A 23722-nucleotide genomic window follows, 5' to 3' on the forward strand; every position below is an offset into this window, starting at 1 on the left:
TGCCTTGTGATAGGCTCCATAAATACTGCAAATAACCTTCCTTTGTAAACATTTGTTCAGAGCTACCTGCCGCATATGTGCTATGCATATGGATAAGGTATGCGGCATCTCTGCTGTATCCCTATCTTATGTGTCCTTCAGTTTTGCAGATTGCATAATAAAGATGCTCAGTACTCGCCGTATCTGTAATGCAGGTACTGTGTGTGGGACACTACAAGATCACTTTGAAATACCGCACTTTGAGAGTGTGCCAGCTAGAAAATTATATTTTGTGCTTTATTTCTAAAAGCAATTTGTGATGTGCCAGTTCATAGCCTCTCAAAGCAAAGTTGACACTTGGAGGAGAAGAGATTCTTAAGTAGGGAGTATCTTTCCTTCAGAGAAACAAAATTTATCAAAAGGAACTCTGTTTCTTAAAAAAAAAAAAGCCCTTTTAATAAACTCAGTGCTATTATTTGGCAAATAAATTAACTTTGACATTTAAATGGTAGTTAATTTGTTTTAGGTGTTAAATGGGACCCAGAAGTACTAATTCTCATTAGAAGTGCTGGGCTGTTCTTTAATCTACAAGCATGTTTGTTTTTTCTTAATTGGAAATAAAACTAGAAACCAACTGAGTGAAAAATAAATGTAGATTTAACATGTATTCAGTATTCCATGAAGTTATCACTTGGTTTTTCAGGTTATTCACCTCTGCTGAAGAGACGTTTTCACACTGTAAGTCGGAGCATCAATTTAATATTGATAGCATGGTCCATAAACATGGTGAGTATTTCTTAAAGACAATTTTCCCTGTGAAATTTAGGTTCACGGTTTAAAGTTTTCCAGACCCTTCTTTTTCTATCCAGGTCCAATATAGTGAAATATAAGAGCAACAACCTAACCTATGGAAATATATTTTTGATAAGTGGCCTTTGAAGAAAGATTAATACTTCACTCTTCTAGACAAAAATTCACTGTATTTAAGCTTCTTATGGCTTCACAACTAAAAAGAGGAAAAAAAACCCTTGGCATTGTGATTGTATTTTTGCCCTAGGAATTAGGTAGATTGGGGGGAGGGGTGAATTTCAGGAAAGGTGGTGGGTCATTATACAAAAGGACAAAGTATAACTTATATTTCAATATATACAACATTGAGGTTTTTTGTTTTTTTTTTATTTTTAGGTTGAGTTTTATAAGTCGAAGAAAGGGAGTCATTGAAGTTAAGTTAGTATACAAAATGTTCAGACAATGTTTCTGTTGAATTGCACGTAAACATAGCTTTCCTTATGCTTAAGGCTTTTTAATTCTTCAAATAGCTATGAAAAACTATTCTATTCCACTAAAATTAAGTAAATATGGAATTGGTTTTGGTCCCTTGTTATTAAAAACTGGAAAGAACATTGTTGATAGCAAATACTAGACAGATTTTTAGGCCTTGGGTAAATATATGATATGTTTGTAAACTATAAATTCAAAGGCAGAACTACTCTTATAAGTCATGTAAGTCACTGCTTTGTTTTCTCTTACATTTTTATTTATTTATTTATTTATTTATTTAGGTGGTACTGGGGGTGGAACCCAGAGACTTTCTACCTCCGGGCTATACTCCCAGACCTTTTTTATATTTTATTTGGAAACAGGGTCTCACTGAGTTGCTGAGAGCCTCACTAAGTAGCTGAGGCTGGCTTCGAACTCGTGCGATCCTCCTGTCTCATCCTCCCAAGAGCTGGGATTACAAGCGTGCACCACCACGCCCGGCTTCTCTTACATTTTTAATATTGCATTTAAAACTGAATTAAAATCATACTTTATGTTTTCAATTATCAGCATAGGTGTTTTTGTATGCTCTTAAATTATCTCCATAGCATCACTTCACAATAATAACCAATTTCCCATGATAAATAATAATCAATTTGTCTTATGCCAGATAATAGCCCATATATTACTGCTTTCGTTTGTCTTAAATGCTGCTTTATTTTTGGAAAGATAAGCTTCATTGTCTTTTTAATTTGCAATATTTAACTTCCTCGAAAAGCAAGTCGACTTTGTATATTCAGTGTCTCAACAAAATTATAACTTGGTAGGCACCATGAAAGCTAGGGACTTAGAAACTTTCCGCTTTTATATTAACTGCCAAATACTTGATAAATCTAGGACCTAATTTTTCAGATTTGTATTGTTCTAACAAATGAGCAGTAGATTTCCGTAAATTCTCATTTATTTAGAAGTACAAGGAAATCACTTAAAAGTTTGTCATCTAGGGCTGTTTTTCAGATAAAATATTCAGAAGTCTCAAAATTATTATTTTTAATTCTTAATAAAAATTTCAAAATGTAAGGGATAGTTTTGAGGTCAGAGTATTTTACTCTCTAATCAGAGAAACTTTTATAGAACAGATCATGTCAATAATTAAAATAGGTGAATTATCTTTTTTCCCCCTTTAGGACTTGAATTTTATGGATACATAAAACTAATAAATTTTATTAGACTTAAGGTAAGTTGAAAGCTTAATTTATAACTTTATTTATAAGAAACATAGTGACAATCACTACACGAATTATATAAAGGATATGAGACACATATTTGGCATTTATCATAGTTGGGGAATCATGGACATTTAGAACTCTCAATATGAAGCACTTATACACATACTTAGAACTATTTTACGTTAAGCAAGTCAGTACTATGTGAAAAAGTAATTTAGTGTCAGGTAAAGGAAAATAATATTTCTATAAAATCAGAAGTAGTTTTAGAGTGATTTCAGGTACTTTGGTTCATTTTTAAAAATTTTTCTCAAATACTTTGTTCTCTTTTTTGTCCTGTTTAAATAAATACTGTATTATTACTTTCTCTAATTTCTAAACAATATAAAACTCTGCATTGAAACTATTTAAAATAACAGGTGAGTGCTCAGATAGAGATATATGATTTTGTATAATGCGGGCTTGGTTTTGTTTGTTAATTTACCTGGTTTTTACAAGGGAGATTTCTGATTACATTCAATGAGTAAAATATGCAACTAACTATAATCCAGAATCCTACAGCTGAGTATATGAATTCCATACACAATCCAGTGCCTTGGGAGAAAGAAGAATATTTGAAGCCAGTATTAGAAGATGACCTTTTACTTCAGTTTGGTAAGATGAATATAGTATATCTATTTTAATTAACCTAGGGCTATTTGTTATGGAAAAGTGAAAGTGAAGTGTTTGGTTTCACTTTATATGGTTTGAGTTACCTGTGGTCGTCCAAAATCTGAAATAGTCAATGTATAATTCCAGAAGTAAATAATGCTAATTTTTAAATTGCATGCTGTATTCTAAGTAGAATGATTAATATTGTGCCATCTACTTCTGTTTCTCTGAAATGTGCTCATTTTATCCAAGGTATCCATACTGTATATACTATTTCCCCTTAGTAACAGTTTTGGTTATAGGATTGGCTTGTTGGGTTTTACCTGTTCAAATAGTTCTTCTTGAAAGAGAGACCACATTCATATAATTTTTTATTACAGACTACCATTAGATTCTATTTTATTAGTAGTTAATGTTAATCTCTTACTGTGCCTTGTTTATAAACTATGATAGGTATGTATGTATAGGAAAACCATATTATACATAAGATTCAGTACTATCTGAAATATCAGGCATCCACCGGGGGTCTTAGAACATATCTTACATGGTTCTAATCAGTAGTTGGTTTTAACAGAAAAGTTAAATCACTTAAACACTGACAATCTCATGAACATACCAGGGAGGAATTTAGAAGTATGAGCTTGTTTGAACATTTTGTATAGAATTTTTTGAAGAACAAGGACACTTTAGAGAATACTTTTTAGTTAATAGACAATAATTTAAAATAAAAAAAAAAAACCTGAAAGCTGGGTGTGGTGGTACTTATCTGTAATCCCAGTACTTGGGAAGCTGAGACAGGAGGATCACAGATTTAAGAACAGTCTCAGCAATGTAGCGAGACCCTTATTCAAAATAAAAAAATTACAGACTGGGAGTATATCTCAGAGGTAGAATGTCTCAGGTTTCAATCCCCAGTACCAAATAAATAATTTTTAAAACCCCTTTTAAGTGGATTTAATAGTATTTGCTTTTATCTGAGAGGTTCAAATCATGTAATGAACTTTTCCTAAGACCTCTAGTTTACTGAGATTCTGTTTTGATGCAGAACAGATTCTACTCACATGTTCCTGAGCGTACCCACATACACTAGCTGCTAAGCTTCCTTCTTGGCACTGTCCTCACTCTCCTTTCTTCTCTACAACTTTTCTTTAGTTACTTTCTTTTTGCTTTGGTTCATTCCTTATTACCCAGAAGTCTTGTGAAAATTTTGTTGATCTCTTAGACTTTAATGATCTAACCTATGGAAGTGAAACTATGTATTCTTTTATTTATGCTTCATTCCATTCTTCTTGTGCTAGACAGGGAAGAAGAAAGATTTGCTTCTTTTGGATCAACAGGACCATTCTAAACAGATATACCTAAACAGATAATAAGTTAACAATGTTTATTTGACCAGTAATTTGGTCATAACCTCTCATTTCCTTGAGAAGTGCCATTATTGAGTTGTGTGGAATTTTGACATGGTAGTAAGAAGCTTAACATGGCTTAAGGAGCCTTTAATAAAAGATTACCTATGTATTATGAATGTTAAAATTTATTAGAACTAATTTCTGTTGCAGTAAAAAGCAAAACAAACTTGCCAAAAAGTTTGTAAAATTTTGAAAACAAAATACAAAGAGGATTAAAGTAGAAAGTATGATACACGAGCCTTAAATTATTTGAAAATATTTTGTTGTGCTCATTAATTTTTGGTGAATTAGGCAATGAATTAATCTGTAGGGTTTTTTTGTTTTGTTTTGTTTTGCAATACTGGGGGTGGAACCCAGAGGTTTTCTACCTCTGGGCTATACTCTCAGACCTATTTTATATTTTATTTGGAAACAGGGTCTCACTAAGTTCCTGAGAGCCTCACTAAGTAGGTGAGGCTGGCTTCGAACCTGTGTGATCCTCCTGTCTCAGCCTCCCAAGCGCAGGGATTACAAGCGTGTGCCACCACGCCCGGCTCATATTTAATTTTTGTTTTTATTTATTATTTCTACAACAGAAGTTAATGATATATATTAAAATTACATAAAAATTATAGTAATAAGAATTTGAATATTTAATATCAGCAATAATGCATTTGTGTATAGATGTCACTCTACCTTGCCCCAGATGAAAAATTATTGAATATATAGAATTCTTTTATCTATGCACCCTCCTTAAGAGGAGTATCTTTTATGCTTTCTTAAGGTTTCTCTAGTTTTTTGTTTGTTTTTGCGGGTGTGGGGATTGAACCCAGGGTCATTTGACCTCCGAGCTACACCCTCTGCCCTGTTTTTTACTCTTTATTTTGAAACAGGGTCTCACTAAGTTGCGAGGGCCTCACTAAGTACCTGAGGCTGTCCGCGAACTGTGATCATCCGGTCTCAGCCTTCCGAATGCTGGGATTACAAGTGTGCGCTATCACGCCCGGCTAGGTTTCTCTAGTTTTTTAAAGGTATAATTGATAAATGAAATCATATGTACTTCAAATATACAATGTTAATGATTTGCTATCTCTCTCTATATATGCGTTGGGAAATTATTACTACAGCCTGATGAAGTAACACATCCATCACCTCATACATCTTTGTGTTTAATGAAAATACTTAAGAGCTACTCTCTTGGCAAGTTTTAGGTATATGCTTCAGTATGATTAACTAGTCATCAGGCAGTAGGTTAGATGCTCAGAATTTACTCATCTTGGAACAAAGTTTGTACCCTTTGAGCAACATCTGACCTCAGACCTGGCAACCACAGTTCTGCTCTCAGCTTCTGTGAGAATTTTTTTTTTCTTTTTTTAAGATTCCACAAATAAATGAGATTATGCAGTATTTGTCTCTGACTTATTTTACATAGCAATAACATCCTCTAAGTTCATCTGTGTTTTCACAAATGCCAGAATTTCCCTTAAGGAATATCTAAAGTACTGCCTGCCCTTTACATATAAGCAGTGGTTGCTTTAGTAGTGGCAAGAATGTGAGCTAAGGAGGCATGTCTGGGCTTGAGTCTTAGCTTTTCCTTTAAACAACTTTATGACTTTGGGCTAGTCACTTCACTTTTCTGAAATTTATTTTTCCCAGGTTTGAAAATAGGGATAAATATTTACATTTGAGGTTTGAGGATGAAATGAGATGACAGCTTGGTAATCAACAAATATTAGAATTTTTTTCTACATTTTTCTTCCTGTATTTCATTAAATATAAGTAACACCTATGTGTGTTCAATTTAGCTAACTAATGAAAAACAAACCAAGAACATACTGTTTGGATCAAAGTTAAAACACTTTGGATGTTAAATTTAAGTAAAAGTACTTTTACTATTTTTTCTCCATTGGCCACATAATAGGCACTTAGGATATATTTATTTATTCCTGACATTTATATAACTTCTTTTGCTACCTGATAATAATGTCCATTTATTTCTTTAGATGTAGAAGATCTTTATGAGCCGGTGCCAGTCCCATTCTCATACCCCAATGGACTCAGTGACAATACATCTGTTGTTGAAAAGTTGAAACATATGGAAGCCAGGGCACTGTCTGCTGAAGCTGCTTTAGCTAGAGCCCAGGAGGATCTGCAGAGAATGAAGTAATTCATCAGTCGTATAGAAAATTGTTTAGATCCCTCAAATAACACAGCTAATGGCAAGATAAAATGTAGAACATTTATTATACCAGAAAACACAATGTAGATATTTAAGTAGTATTGAAGATATTCAGCATTCTAACACGGTATGGATGTAGTTGATTAATGTAAATTTTTATGGTTTTATGTATCCTCATATACTTACTTTTATACAAATGGTAATTGTACTGACCAGTGTTGTCCTTTGAATGTTTTTGTTTTTGATATTGCTTTCCTTTGAATTTTGCTGTTTCCAATTGATATTTTTTCATTTTTCTTTTTCTATCTTAGATTTTTTAAAGTGAGGGCATTAATGTAAGGTTTTAGGGAAATACTGTGTTGGAATTTTAGTTTTTATTTTTATTTTTTTTGTGTGTGGTATTAAGAGATAGAACCCAGGGACATTCTACCTCTATGATATACCTCTAGCCTCTTTTTATTTTATTTTGAAACAGGGTCTTGCTAGGTTGCTGAGAGCATTGCTAAGTTGCAGAGGCTGTCCTTGAATTTGTGATCCTCCTATCTCAACCTCCCAAGTATTGGGATTACAGGCTTGCACCACCATGCCTGGCTGAAATTTTTGTTATTAAACAGTCAAAATGTAATAAGATATATTATTTACAAATTCTCAGACTTAATGGCCTACCTCTCCTTTTTTAGAATAAAAATTACTTAGCACCTCCTGGGCACTTCCATTGCCCTCTTATTTTTATTCAATGCCCCCTACCCAGCAGTTGCACCCAAGGCTACCTACCACACCCTGGATCCTTGGGCATATTTTCCTATCCCCATGGTGTCACTGACTGGGAATTTATGACCAGAAAACCAGATGCTTGGGGACAGTGTTTTTCAGTGAGTAAATTCGCATTCTACTGGTGTAGTACTTTTTAAAGTTTAATGTGCTTATGAATCACTGGGGATCTTGTCAGTGCAGATTCTGATGGAGGAGATCTGGGGTGTACCTGAGACTGCATTGTTAACGTGTGTATCTCAGAGCTTTATCTATGGGATTTATGAGCTGGTGCCATTGCCTGAGTACACATTTGATAGTTTGTCAGAATGTCCAGCATGAAAGAGAGTAGATTCAATTTTAATTATCCTTGTTTCACATTTTTACATAAACTTGGGAATCTAGTAACCAACACTAACTCTAATTTCTGGCCCTTTGTACTTCTCCCCCTTGTATAACTGATGGGTTATAATGTGTTATTACCAGGGAAGTGGCTGAATTTAGAACTGGAGTGGGTGGTGTTGGTATATGTCAAATAATTACCTATTTGAGTGTACTTTATGCTCATTTAATCTACCCAAGAGATGATACGGTTTTAGAGAATATCCAGAGTTGCAATACATTATATATTGACTCAGCTGCTAAAGATTGTAGAACACTAGAAATAATAAATGTGAATAAAGGAAATGTACTTAGATTTTGCTTAGTTGAGTTATAAAAAGAGCTATCTATAATCAGCGGTTGGCATTGCTTTTGAAGTTTGCGTCAGGAATATTCACAACTGGGTTCCTATATGCCAGCACTTTAGATCCAGCAGGGGGAGCTTTTAGTTGCTCTAGGTAGAATGTGATTTAAAAGGCTTATCGCAGGCGACACTGGGCCCCAGCCCCCTTCTCTGCTTCAACCTCTAGCCTTTTCTTTTTTCATGGTCCAATAAACCTGTCTCAAGGGTGTATTTCAAATTGATTACAGACAATTTGCTCAGGATTTTGTGATGAACACAGATGTCAGAACCTGCTCATCATCCACCACTGCCATTGCGGACCTCCAGGAGGATGAGGATGGCGTTTATTTCAGCTCATATGGGCATTATGGGATACATGAAGAAATGCTAAAGGTTAGAAAAGAGCACAAATTTGTCAAATCCATACTAAAGGAAAAATAGAATGATACTGCTTAATACATGAGAACTAATAGTGCTTTTTTATTTAAGACCTTTTTTTTTAAACCTCTGGTTCATCTTGAGGAAGAAAGATTACAGAGACATCAAAGTCATTGTAAATTTTACTTTAGATCATTATTAATTTAATTATGAAATTTTTGCTAAAGAGACATTTCAAGAAACAAGTGCTTGATGATTTTGGTCTTTTCAAAAACAACTATTGTGTTAAATAGGAATAATTATACATTTTGTTTTTTTAACATGTGAAGAAAATATTTTACCCTTTTAAATGCAATACTGACTTGGGGCAAGTAGTTCTTTGGTGTAAAGTTTATCATTCTCATTATCACTATTGAATGCCTTTTATTCTTGATATCTTTGGTATATAGGAATATTTTTTAAATGCCCAAATCAGATTTTTAAATATGATTAGTTTTAATTTTCATAATGGAAATGCCCATATAAGTCGGGTGTGGTGGTGCACGCTTGTAATCCCCACGCTTGGGAGGTGGAGACAGGAGAATTGCACAGGTTTGAGGCCAGCCTCGCTGGCTTAAGAGACCCTGTTTCCAAATAAAAATATAAAAATAGGTCTGCGAGTGTAACCCGGAGGTAGAAGGGATTCCAGGAACCCCAGTACCACCCCCCCAACACAAATGCCCATATAAAATAGAAGTTAATTTGTAGCTGTACCTGATAACTAATGATAAAATAACAAAATTTTTAACTAGGTAAAACTAGAAGTATTGCTTGGTATGATGGCACATACCTGTAATCCCAGCACTTAGGAGACCGAGGCAGCAGGGTCTGTTGAGCCCATGAATTTTAAGACCAGCCTGGGCAATATAGCAAGACCATTTCTCAAAAAACCAAACAAAGAAATCCAAAACAAATACCTGAAAATATGTAGCATAAAATAAATATTGGGTTGTTAAACTTATCAGAAATTTGAGAAGCTTATCTCAGGAATTTTAGATGTCACCCTTAACTTTTCTTAAAACCAGTCCACAAGAGTTTGTTCCTTAATTCTTCCTCCAAACATTGTCTTATTTAATGGAAACCCTAAGACTGGGTTTCCCTGAAACATGCATTTTATTTTATTTTGGTGCTGAGGATTGAACCCAGGACTGTTCAGTCTGAGTTATACCTCCAGCCCTTTATTATTATTATTTTTTTATTTCTTATTTTTGTGATACTTGGGATAGAACCCAGAAGCATTCTGCCTTCGAGCTACACCCCCAGCCCTATTTTTTATTCTTTATTTTGAAACAGGGTCTCACTGAGTTGCAAAGGGCCTCACTAAGTAGCTGAGGCTGTTCGTGAACTGTGATCCTCCTGTCTCAGCCTCCCAAATGCTGGGATTACAAGCGTGCACCACCATGCCCAGCCCTTTTTTATTTTTTATTTTGATGCATGGTCTTGCTAAGTTGCTAATGCTGGCTGGCCTTCAAACTGATTCTCCTGTCCTAGTCTCCTAAGTACTGAGATTACAATCATGTAGCACTACACCTAGTGAAACAAGCATATTAAATAACCAGGAATATTTAATAACATATATTTAATAACATATAACATATATAGTTTTGGTATCAGGGTGGAAGTTTGCTGATTTACATTAATTGTAGTTATGTAGAGTCTTTTAAAGCAATGTCATGGCATCATGGTTGTTAGGGTTGTGTTTTTTTTATTTTTTGGTCCCTTGAGTAATGGCATAGCATTACAAATAACAGCTGTCTTCTGAGTAATAATTTTTTTTGTGTGTGGTACTGGGGGTGGAACCCAGAGGCTTTCTACTTCCGGGCTATACTCCCAGACCCATTTTATATTTTATTTGGAAACAAGGTCTCACTAAGTTACTGAGAGCCTCACTAAGTAGCTGAGGCTGGCTTCGAACCTGTGCGATCCTCCTGTCTCAGCCTCCCAAGTGTGGGGATTACAAGTGTGTGCCACCACGCTCGGCTATGAGTAATAAATACTTTAAGTCGTGATTTTGTCTAAAAGAAATCGACTTATTCAGTTTTCTTTGCTTAAGTTAATTCTTTTCTCCTTTCTCTCTCTCTCTCTGTCTCTCTCTTTCTTGCTAGAGATTGAACTCAGAGGTGCTTTGCCACTGGGCTTTATCCTTAGCCCATTTTTATTTTTATTTAATTTTTATTTTTTTGTGGTACTGGGGTTCCTGGAAGCCCTTCTACCTCTGGGCTACACTCCTAGATCTATTTTATATTTTATTTGGAGCAAGGCTGGCTTCAAACCTGCGCGATCCTCCTGTCTCAGCCTCCCAAGCGCAGGGATTACAAGTGTGCGCCACCACGCCCGGCTTTTATTTTTTATTTTGAGACAGCGACTCTCTAAATTGCCCAGACTGTTCTTGAACTTGTGATCCTCCCGCCTCGGTCTTCCAAGTAGCTGGGATTATAGGTATGAGATAGATTCTTTTCTTTAAAGGAATTAATCTAAGTCCATCTTTATCATTTTAAGTCACCCCATCAATTTAATTGCCATAAACATTTAGTACCTTTGGTATGACACTTGCATTGAGTTTTGCAGGCAGGTAAACATCACGCAGACTCCTGGAGGATATGAATATTATAAGTACACTCATTCAGGGAAATCTAGTGCAAGCATCTACAAATGGCTATCCTGGACACTTGTAGCTATACAGTAAATAGAGGATCTTCACACCTGACTGTATATCTTTAAGTCCTTTTATATAGATATAAGAAGTTCCAGCTTGAAGGTTCCAGTGCCATGTTTCCTTATAGATAATCATTTAAAAATCCTTATTAAAGTTCTCAGTGCCTTGGTTTTCTTGAGCTGTTGTGCAATGTAATTATCTCTTGGAAATGATTTGATTAAGTGCTGCTAGGAAACATGGATATATTTGATTTAAAAAAAAACTTTATTCAGTTTATATTTGCTAAGCTATACAGCATGGATGAAACATGCCATATATTGAGCTGTATTTCTTCTGTTTCTTACCAGAACAGTTAGCACAAATTGTTCAAGCTTTATCTACTACTAGAATCTTGCCTAATTTTTATAAAGTAACCTAAAACATAGAAACCCTATTTGTAGGACTTTATACTTAAATTGGCTGTGCTTTTATGAAATATGATTTGAATTTTTTGTTGTTATATCTCATATTTTAATACCACTATTTTGGAATGTTTTTATTATATTTTAAATAAAAATAGTGTGGTGTTATTTCTAGAGTTAGAATGAGATAACTTCAATTCCAGAGATATGATTGACAGGGGAGTAGATTACATCAACTTTCACAATTCCTTGTCACAATATCTTTCTGAGGAAGGGTGGTTGATTAATATAAATTTGAAATACTTCAGTGTTATTTTTAAGGAAGAAACTGTTGACTCTGGATATGTATATTCTTAAAAAAAAGTACTTCTTAAAAATTTGAAATTTTAATGTTTTTCCTCATTGTATTTGTAGCTGACTCATGCTTTATGTCCATCTTCACAGGCCTATAAATTTAAACACATACTGTTACTTCTATATGTAAAATTTATAGTACATAATTTTTCGCCGTTAGCCTCATTCTTTTTTTTTTTTTTTTTTTTTGGTGGTACTGGGGTTCCTGGAAGCCCTTCTACCTCCGGGCTACACTCCCAGACCTATTTTTACATTTTTTTAAAATTTGGAAACAGGGTCTCCTAAGCCAGCGCGCGCGGCTGGCTTCGAACCTGCACGATCCTCCTGTCTCTGCCTCCCAAGCGCAGGGATTACAAGCGTGCGCCACCACGCCCGGCTTTTTTTTTTTTTTTTTAACCCAGGGGTATTGTACCTCCGAGCTACACCCCCATCCCTAGTTTTTAGTCTTTTTATTTTTGAAACAGGGTCTCACTGAATTGTGGAGGGCATTGCTAAGTAGCTGAAGCTTTCCGCAAACCCGCGATCCTCCTGTCTCAGCCTCCCGAAAGCTGGAATTACAAGCGTGCGCCACCATGCCTGGCTTCATTATTCATTTTTTGTGTCTTATAATTTACTGACATTTTACTCATTGTGAAATATCTTGCTTCTAAATATTAGACCTCTGATTTTTTCTTTTGTGTTGGTGTAAAAGATAATTTAAACCATTTTAATTTATTAGTCTTTTTTTAGAATGAAATTTTAGAAAAGTTTGTGAAACCTAGATTTTTATTGCTTGCATTTTTCACATTTAGTGGACTTTTTAATCAAAATTCAGTTATTGAAGTTCTGCTCACTAAGCACCATCGTATGTGGTATATGGGGTATTTCATTACACTGGGTTGAGTGTGTGAACACAAACAGATGCATATGCAGAAAGAGGCAAAATGAAGGATTGTAGCTCAGCCAAGCAGCAGTGCATGGGGTTGGGACAGCAGTTGGGATTCTGTCAATTAAGTTGAGCAGTAGTGAGGCATGGTGATTGGGAAGAGCTTTCCAAATGGCTGCATTCAAGACTGATGGTCACCCTTTATAAGGTTTTGTTGTTTCAGCAAAAATTGGTTATAAGGTAAGAAGATAAGAAAGATAAAAAATGTATGAAGTGGTATGCTTTAAAAAAACATTTTAAAATTAGATAATTAATATATATATAAATTAGATTCCCTTGGTAATTCTTAAAGTAATTTAGAAATTAAAAGGCAAACAGAAACATTTAGTAAGCCTGGTTGTTTAAAAATATTTTGTAAAGCAATTAAAAGTAATATGCAAAGTATGGGATTAATTATGGACAAATTCCTTTTTAGGTCTACCATGTAAACAACTTTTCTTTTACTTGAAGGTCTCCTTTATACATTTCAAAAATAATCTTAATATTGGCATAAATACTTTTGAAGGGTATGGTTTGTGTAACATTTTGATATTGTAGTATTTACTCTAATAGTCCTTTGGTACTATTTTGGTGGGGGATTGGCTCCAGGAGCCACTGAGCATTCCAAAATCTGTAAATGCTAAAGTCCCTTCTGTAAAATGGCATATTGTATTTAAATATGTAATATAGTGCAAATGCCATGCAAGTAGTTGTTATACTGTATTATTTAGGGAATCATGACAAAAGGTATACATGTTTAGCATAGACACAGTATTTATTTGTTTTATTTTTATTTTACCAGTCCTAGGATTAAACCCAGGGGCTTCTACTATTGAGCTACAATTTTAGTCTATTTTGAGATAGTGTTTTACTAGATTGACAAGGCTGGCCTCAGTCTTGCAGTCTTCTGCCTCAGCCTCAACTAACTGGGTTTACAGGCTTCTGCTACCTCACTTACTGCAATTATTTTCTTGAAATATTTTCTGTCTGGATGGTTGAGTCAATGAATATGAAACCCATAGATATAGAGAGGATGTACTGTATTTTCTTCTTACCTTGTGTGAAACCCAAAATTAGAATTCTCATTTTGTGATACTTAATTGTATCATGCTCATAGTTTACTTACTTGACGGCAGAGCCGTTCACCGTCTAATTTGTAGGCTGTAGGTGTTTCAGCTTAGGAAATTGGCTCTATTTGTGAACCAGTGTAAACGTTAGAATGTTGAATGCCTGCCTTGGTCAGAGTTCACATGAAACTTGAGGATGTAGGAGTCGCATAATGTAGGCTTCAGGGTTCAAATTATTTCCTTTCAGGTTTTAGGCTTTTAAGCATCATTTCCTACTATAGAAATTTCTAGAAACAAAATAGGATCATAAATCAGGTTAGTGTTGATAGTGACTTTCTTAGAATAACATATTTGGTGTAACTTCATTTTTCACAGGTACCTGCAGCTTTTACATTTTTCTATTTTGTTTTTCTCCCTTATTTTAATGTAGCTATAATACAAGGAGTCAGGTTCTATGCTCCAGGCCCTATTTAAAGGAGCAAAACATCTCTTACCTATAATTATTATTTGAAGCCTTATAGTGGTGATGCATGTAAAGAGAAAAATGTGCATATTTTTTTAAGAACATGGGCAGACTTTATTTGAGGTTCAGTCATTGTTTTTTGTTTGTTTGTTTCGAGGTCCTGGAGATTGAACCTCTAAGCTATACCCCAGTCCTGTATTTTTTATTTTGAAGCAGGTCTCACTTACTTGTGGAGGTCCTTGCTAAGTTATTGAGGCTGGCCATAACTTGTCATCCTCTTGTCTCAGCCTCTCAAGTTACTGAAATTCGAGGTCTACATCACTACACCATGCCCAGCTCAATCATGTTTTTAAAATAATTTTTTCAAAATATGCTGTTGCTATGTCCTTTATTGTTTTTGAGTAAGAAGGGGGGTCTGGGCTTTCAAGACACCCCCCCCCCTCCAATTTAAAAAGGCTGTGGAAACTGGCAATCTGTAGTAAAATAGCAAATATCTTCCTAAAAAATTTATTTGCATGACATTTTCCTTTTTCTATTATAGGACAAAGTACGAACAGAAAGCTACAGAGATTTTATATACCGAAATCCACACATCTTCAAAAACAAGGTGCGTACTGCAGTTTACAGAATCATAAGTTGAGAGTTGTACCCAGCAGTAGGGGTGCTTTCTTCTGTCATTGTTATGCTAGCAGTTGATGTGACCTACCCCTGCTTTATTTCATGTAGGACTTTTACGATGCTGCTCTGGTGCAGGATACTGATAACAGAAACGCTGATTGGTAGTGTCATTCAGTATAGCTGTTTTTTTTTTTAAATTGAAAGTCATTAATTTTAGTGACATAGCTTAAACTTTGCTTATCCAGATAATTTTACCTAAACTATGTTTTTAATATATAGTCATTCCCAGCATATTTCTCTTGTACTTTGCCTCAAGTGCCTTCATTTAACTTTATCAATATGTAAAGAGTTTTGTTTGGCATTTTCTGTTTTTCAGTATACTGTAAGCCGGATGTGGTGGCACATGCTTGTAATCCCAGTACTTGGGAAGCTGAGAAAAGAGAGTCACAGGTTTAAGGACAGCCTCAGCAAGTAGTGAGACTCGTTAACCTAGGAAGCCCCTGTTTAAAAATAAAAATAAAGCCAGGTGTAGTGGCGCAAGTTTGTAATCCCCGCGCTTGGGAGGCGGACACAGGAGGATCGCGCAGGCTCGAAGCCAGCCGTGCTGGCTTAAGAGACCCTGTTTCCAAATAAAAATGTATAAAAATAGGTCTGGGAGTGTAGCCCGGAGGTAGAAGGGTTTCCAGAAACCCCAGTACCACCAAAAACATAAAATAGGGCTAGGGGTGTAGCTCAGAGCAGGAATGCCTCTGGTTCAATCACCAGCTCATATATCACATTATAGTACATAGCAGAGCTTTATTTTTCAAAACTGTGATTATATTGAAAAAATGTTTCCTTCCTTCCTTTCTCTCTGCCTCCTTCTCTTCTTTCCTTTCTTGATGTTATTTCAATTCACTAGCTCCTGTGGAGGCCATATGGTATCTCAGATTAATTTAACTTTGGGTGGCATTTAATTGTGTTCTACTCATAATTAATTTCTATTTGTAGTTCATTGAAGAAATTCCCAGTTAGGTGCCTTTTTATGCTTCTAATTATTATCTACAGTTATAATTGGTTCATGTTTTTATTTTGTTTTTTATTAGAAAAAATACTACAATTTATTTCATTTTTAAAAATAATAATAATATTAATTTGTTATTTCCACTTCTTTCTTTGATCCTGTCAAGGTTTACAACTTAAAATATAATTAAAACAGGCTTTAGAAGCAGATCATCCTGCTTGAATATTATCGCTAATTTATCAGGTGTATGACCTTGGTTATGTTTATTTTTCTTCTTTGAAGCTCACATTCCTCATTTGAAAAATGATGATTTAATAAGAATTGTATGAGTGTGTGAGCACACACATGTTTGTATATATGTGTAAGCATATATATATATATATATATACACATATATATAAACACACATATATATACATACATATATATATATATATTATATATATTCCTATAACGTCTAAATTCTTCATTCACTCACCATTTTCTTATGGAACTCATTCCTTGTTAACATTTTCTCCCAATTTTTTTGTCATAATAGCACGACTTAAAATTTGCCATCTTAACCATTCTTAAGTATACTGTTCACTTGCATTAATATATTAAAATGTCCTGTAGCCATCACCAGTGCGTCTCCAGAAGGCTTTCATCATGTAGAAATGAAACTGTCCCATTAAACTATGATTTCCACTTTCTTCCTCTAACCCTTACATATCACCATTCTTTCTGTCCCTTTAATTTTGACTGTTTTGTGTGTCTCACAAAAGTAAACCATATAGTATTGGTCTCTTTGAGACTGGCTTATTTCACTTAGCATAATGGCTTTAAGGTCCTCTTGTAGCATGTATCAGAATTTCATTCCCTTTTTTTGTTACTGAGGATTGAACCGAGGGGCATTCTATCTCTGAGTTTCACCCCACCCCTCTTTATTTTTTTTGTTTTGAAATGGGATCTGCTAGGTTGTTGAGAATCTTTCTAGGGTGCTAAAGCTGTCCTTGAGCCTGTGACTCTCCTGTTCAGCTTCCCAAGCACTTGGGATTACATGTGTGTGCCACCATGCCCAGCTTCACTTCTGTTTATGGCTTAATACTATTCCATTGTATTTATATACCACATTATCCACTCACCTATCTGTGGACATTTGCTTACTTTCACATTTTAGCCACTATAACATAAGTGCCACTATAGTGTAAGTGTTTAAATATCTCATCTGCTAGACTTGGTGGCTCATTCTTGTAGTCTCATTACTTGAGAGTTTGAGACAGGAGGATCACAGGTTCAAGGCCAGCCTCAGCAACTTGTGAGGCACTCTACAACTTAGTAAGACCATGTTTTAAAATAAAGAATAAAATAGTCTGTGGGTCTATCTTGGAGGTAAAATGCCCCTGGGTTCAATCCCTAGTACCATCTACATAGCATACATCTATCCATCCATCTATACATACATATCTCTTCTGTGACCCTCCTTTCAATCTTTTTGAGTTATGTACCCAGACTTGGAATTGTTGAATCATTATAATTCATTCATTTATTTATTTATTTATTTATTTATTTGTAATCCCTTGAAGTAAATTGTTCTGTTTGTTAGCATTTTCAGATATAAAGACTTGACCATGTTACTTAGAGGAAGGAAGATTTATTTGTTCACAGTTCAGTCCATGTGATGTAGGGACCATGGATTCAGGGTGCAGAGAGGAAGAGTATATGGGCCGTGCCCCTCACATCATGGTAGTCAGAACAAGAAAGAAGGGGGGCGGGGGCAAGCAGCACGGAGGGAAGAGGAACCAGATATAACCCACAAGTATGTAGCCCTAGGAATCCACCTTCTCCAGTCACCCTACCAGCTCAGGCTGCCACCCTGAGCTAAAGGTTGCTGAGATTACAATCCTCATGGCTCAGTTGCATCAACTCCAAACACCAGTTTATGCCCAAAGGCATTCTACCTCCAAGTTATACCTCCAGGTTGATTTTACTTCTTTTTTGGAAACAAAGTCTCACTAAATTGTGGAGGGCTTCACTAAGTTGCTGAGGCTGGCTTTGAACCTACAATCCTCATGGCTCAGTCTAACCATTCTCTGTCTAACCATAGCAACTGCTATGATGTTTTTCACCTAGGGAATGCCATTGTATATTCCCACCCAAAGGTTACAGTTATTCTACATTCTTGCCAATACTTATTTTTTGTTTCTGTGTGTGTTTAATTTATAGTAGCCATCCTAATGAATGTGAGGTAGTATCTCATTGTAGTTTTAATTTATATCTTCCTAATGATCGGTGATGTTAAATATCTTTTTTTTTTTTAATGTACTGGGAATAGAACCCAGGGGCATTTACCTCCAAGCGACACCCCCAGCCCTATATTTTTATTATTATTATTTCTTTGAAACAGGGTCTCACTGAGTTGCAAAGGTCCTCACTAAGTAGCTGAGGCTGGCTGCAAACCCTGATCCTTCTGTTTCAGCCTCCCAAGTGCTGGGATTACAAATGTGTACCATCAATCCCAGCTTAGATATTTTTGTATATGATAATGTGATGGAGGACATGGACAAAGCCTGAGGAATGGAAGGTTCCGAAAGAGTTTTGGAGAATTCGACCTTTCGTGGAATCTCCTTTAACTCTTTCGGACCCTTCTGTTCCTCAGGCTTTGTCCATGTCCTCCATCATTAATGTAATTTAAAATCCTCAGCAGTGGACTCTTGTGGTTAAAAAGGGTATACTCTGTAACTCTTGGTGGTGTTGATGCTTACATCTCATCTTTTCATCATCGTATATGGATATTGATCTTCCCAAATACCTTTCCCAAAGCACTGAATTACCAAATTTCTGGATTCCATGCCAGACTTTTATTTTTATTTTGTATTTTCTTTTTTTAATTTATTTTTTATTCTGGAGATGAAGTCCAAAGGCATTCTACCTCCAAGTTATACCTCCAGGTTGATTTTACTTCTTTTTTGGAAACAAGGTCTCACTAAATTGTGGAGGGCTTTACTAAGTTGCTGAGGATGGCTTTGAACCTACAATCCTCCTGTCTCAGTCTCCCAAGTACTGGGATTACAAGCTTGCATTACCATGTCCTTCTTATATTTATTTCAATTTTTGAACAAGGCTTTGGGTTCAATATCTAGAACCTCTCCCTATAATTTCCCCCAAAATCCACTCAATGAGAGTTTTTAGGAACTTATGATATACTATTCTATTGTATATATATTTTTATTTTATTATCACTTCATGGTATATAATATTCCAGGCTGACATACTAAAACCATTCTGTATATCTATATGTTCTGTTTGTTTACTGTTGGGATTAATTATTTTTGGACTTGAAATTTTTTATTTTGTTTGAAATGATCTTGTAGAGATTACATCTTTAAAAAATCCTTAATAGTTATAAAAGTAATTATGGTAAAATATGCTGACTCACCAGATGGACCATGTGGGCAGAACACAAATTCCTACTAGGACACCATCTGGATAAAAGATAGGAAGCACAATGTGGTAGCCTTCTGGCATTTGGTAGAAGTTAGATTGTTCAGATTTCTCCTATGGAGTCAATTCTAATAAATTATATTTGAGGGTATAATGGAAGGAAAGACTCTACCTCTAGTAGTAAATAATATAGAAGATAGAGCTCAAGTTGGGCAGATGATGAGCACCTGTAATCTTAATACATGGGAGACTTTGAGACAAGAGGATCACAGGTTTGTGGTGAGCCTCAACAACTTAGCGAGGCCCTCTTGCAACTTAGTGAGATCCTGTTTCAAAATAAAAAAATAGAACAAGCTCAGAGGCAGACTGCTGGGTTCAATCCTCAGTAACACACACACACACACACACACACACACACACACACACACACACTTACAAGAAGATGATAAAGTATAGCAACAACTAGTAATATGCATGATAGGATATATGAAAAAGACATTAAGCCAGGCATGGTGGCACTCCCCTATAATTCCAGTACTTGGGAGGTTGAGACAGGAGGATTTTAGAATAAAGGCCAGCCTCAACAACTTAGTGAGACTGTTTCAAAATAAAAAGAGCCGAGGGTTTGTTTCACTTGGAGGTAAAAATGTCCCTGAGTTCAATTTTTGTAACAAAAATAAAAAAGAAGCCGGGCGTGGTGGCGCACGCTTGTAATCCCCGCGCTTGGGAGGCAGAAACAGGAGGATCGCGCAGGTTCGAAGCTAGCCCCGCGCGCTGGCTTAGGAGACCCTGTTTCCAAATAAAAATGTAAAAATAGGTCTGGGAGTGTAGACCGGAGGTAGAAGGGCTTCCAGGAACCCCAGTACCACCCCAAAAAAAAATAAATAAATAAATAAAAAATAAAAATAAAAAAGAAGAAGAAAGAGAAAATGATTCATTTTTTTTAAAAAGACATAACACAAGTCGGGCGTGGTGGCGCACGCTTGTAATCCCCACGCTTGGGAGGTGGGGACAGGAGGATTGTGCAGGTTCGAAGCCAGCCGCACTGGCTTAACAGACCCTGTTTCCAAATAAAAATATTTTTAAAAAATAGGTCTGGGAGTGTAGCCTGGAGGTACGAGGGTTTCCAGGAACCCCAGTACCACCAAAAAAAAAAAAAAAAAAAAAATACATAACACATAATACATGATTTTTAAAAAGTGAGTTTTTAATAAACTCGAATTTTTCACTTTCCCTAAGTTAATTTTAACTCAATCCACATGAATATACTAAGATCTTTTTTAAACCTAGAGAAACAATTCTCTTGTTTATGTAGAAAAGAAACAAAAATTTTCTGAAAATACTGGGGAAAAAATTGAAATAAGGTTTGCCAGCCTTACTATATATGAAAACATCCTCTAAAGTGTTATAACTAATTACTGATGTATTAATATGTAGACTAGCAGAGCAGATTTAAAATCCAAAAATAAACCCAAATATACACAAGAATTTTAGTGAATGTTAAGGACACATTCACATTAAAAGAAAACAGACCATTTCATAGCTGACATTGGGACTAAATATCTACAGAAGGGCAGTTGGAGCCATGCCTTTTAGTGTATACCATGGTGGTAAAGCAAACTGTATTAATGAAATCATAAATGAACTAGAAAGAATATGTGAAGGTGAAATAGTGCAGGCTCTGAGGAAGGCTTATCCAATTGTGATCAAAATTGAGAAGCCACAAAACAAATTTAAAGAATTTCTGCAACAACTAGTTGCATAGCAAAAATCATTGTAAACAGAACCAGAAGACAAAAATATGCCGAGAGAAATCATTGCCAAATCATATTAGAAAGAGTTCATGTTTTACAGATGAAGTAGTATACTCCTGTAAACCAAGTACTTGGGAGGCTGAGATAGGATTACAGGTTTGAGGCCAGCCTCAGCAACTTTATGGACCCCTGTTTCAGAGTAAGAACTAAAAAGGCCCAAGGTAGCTTAGAAGTAGAATGCCCCTGGGTTCAATCCCTAATACCAATAAAGAAAAAAGTTAATATTTTTATTTATACAGGGCGTGTGTGTGTGTGTGTGTGTTGGTGCGATTGATCGAACCCTGGGCCTCATGTATGCTAGTACATACTCTACCACTCAGCTATACCCTCTGTCTTCAAGAACTCTTATTTGATAAGACTTGATTATACCAATAAGAAAAAATCAAGCAACTCGGGGGGAAAATATGAATGGCTCTTCCACATATAGATTGATGATAAACTTCTTGGTGAGAGAAATACATATTAATACTAGACCAGAATATCATTACTTTGATTGCCAGATTCTCAGACATCCAAAAGTTAGTTTACTCCATAAGCTAGGCTTGCTTATGAGGTACTTACGTGTTCCTTATTGGCGTTTTCAAGAGTTGAACTGCCCCATGCAGGTCAATTTGGTTATCTCCAGCAGATTTGGGGCACTGGGAGTTGAACAGGGACATTCTACCTCCATACTATCCCCCACTCCTTTATATTTTTGAAACAGGGTCTCACCAAGTGCTGAGGGTCTTCCTAGTTTGTCAAGGCTGTGGTCCTCAAGCCTAAAATCCTATCTCAGCCTCCCAAGTATTGGGATTACATACCACCATGGCCAGCTTAGCAGAATTGTGAATATGTATATTCTCTTTGACCCAGTGCTTTATCATCTAGGTATATATTCTCTAGGTTTACATATTTAATATGAATGAGTCCAGATATGAGGTTATTCATAGCACTTATCATAATAGTAAAATTTCAGAAACTACTTGAATCTTCATCAGTACAGAACAGGATCTGCACATTATGGTATAGCCTTAAAATGGACATCTATATAGTGGTGTAAAAAAAGGGAGCTCTATAAACTGAAGTGGAAATACCTCCAAATTACATTGCTAAATTAAAAATAATAGCAGTGTGTACCACAGTGAGTATTAATATGTTGTTATTTGTGTGAAAATAGAAAGGAACAGCTTGTAGTGGATTGTAATATGCAGAAAATTCTTAGAAGATAAGAAATATACCTTTTGACATTTAAACTTTTAACTTTTGATGTTAAACTTGTGATGTTTTACCTAATGAAAAAAAATTAACTAATTGGTTAGTATCATTGATTCTTACTTACAGTTTTATTTTCTTATGGTAGTTTCCCATTAGAATAAAAATCCAGAGCTCCATGTGACTTGCCCCTGGCTTACCCTGATCTCGCCTCCAAGTGACTTCTTTCTCACCCACCTTAGCCACGCTGGCCACCTTGCTTTGCCTGAGGTCTTGTGCCTTGCATTAAGTATCTTCCAGTGGCTACATGTGTTTCTCCAGATCTTTGCATGGCATGCTCCTTTAAGTCAACCAGTTTTCTACTCAAAAGTATCAAAGGAGTATTCTCAGACCAATCTAAAATCTTAAAAGGTTGTATCTTTTCTCCACTCTAACCTCCCTCTACTCAATTTTGCTTAATAACCCTGCTACCTGACATTTTATATTTTTTTTGTTTATCCATTGTCTGTTTCTCCAACAGGATTCTATGCACCATTAAGACAGGAAATTGATCTTGTTTGTGCAACACAGCACAAAAACTAGTGCTTGGTATTTAGTAATGCTTACTGTATTTTTAAAGTAGAAGGACACTGGAATAATTTTGTATTGGGGATAAGTATATAGGATTTTCTTAGGCTATGGTAGTGAAAGATTTAGAGCACGACAGTTGTCAGTGACTTCCCAGACTAGTTTACTTAATGTATTTCCTTGATGACTTCTTTTAATTTTACTGTGAACTGAGCAGGTTTCACTATATACCTTCCAGGAAAAACATGAAATTCTTGATTTACAAATGATTACTTCCTGCTTACTTTCAATGCCATCTTAAACTTTATACATCTGAATGCTTTTTGTTCATTAATAATTATGTGTTGTTTCTAACAAATTCTGGGGGCTGTTTTGTTTTTTATCGTACTTGCATTGTTAAACTAGGCCAAATACTTAATTTGAGAGTAGAGGAAATAGGGTTATTTTCTGCATACTTAATTCATTCGTTACCATTAAGTTGTATTGGATCAGACTGTTTAATTCCTTCCACTCGAACTTGAAAAAAAGTTTACTTCTGTTAACATTTAGAATTACTGAGCCTCACCGGGCATGGTGGCGCACGCTTGTAATCCCCGCGCTTGGGAGGCGGAGACGGGAGGATCGCGCAGGTTCGAAGCCAGCCGCGCTGGCTTAAGAGACCCTGTTTCCAAATAAAAATATAAAAAT

General features: G+C 35.6%; 1 protein-coding gene across 2 annotated transcripts in view; it reads left to right on the plus strand.

Moving 5' to 3' along the window:
- Nucleotides 1-23722, plus strand: part of PRMT3 (protein arginine methyltransferase 3) — a gene marked incomplete at both ends in the record, with an annotated part of 124146 nt that overhangs the window by 1180 nt on the left and 99244 nt on the right. The window contains 6 exons of one of the 2 annotated variants that reach the window (XM_080704827.1): nt 683-765; nt 2427-2476; nt 3017-3119; nt 6508-6667; nt 8406-8550; nt 14961-15026. In XM_080704827.1, the coding sequence (XP_080560953.1) occupies nt 683-765; nt 2427-2476; nt 3017-3119; nt 6508-6667; nt 8406-8550; nt 14961-15026 (607 nt within the window). The remainder of the gene's footprint in view (nt 1-682; nt 766-2426; nt 2477-3016; nt 3120-6507; nt 6668-8405; nt 8551-14960; nt 15027-23722) is intronic. The other variant, XM_080704828.1, reaches the window with a different exon arrangement.

The sequence above is a fragment of the Muscardinus avellanarius genome (assembly GCF_963383645.1).
Source record: "Muscardinus avellanarius genome assembly, chromosome: 1".
Taxonomy (NCBI): domain Eukaryota; kingdom Metazoa; phylum Chordata; class Mammalia; order Rodentia; family Gliridae; genus Muscardinus; species Muscardinus avellanarius.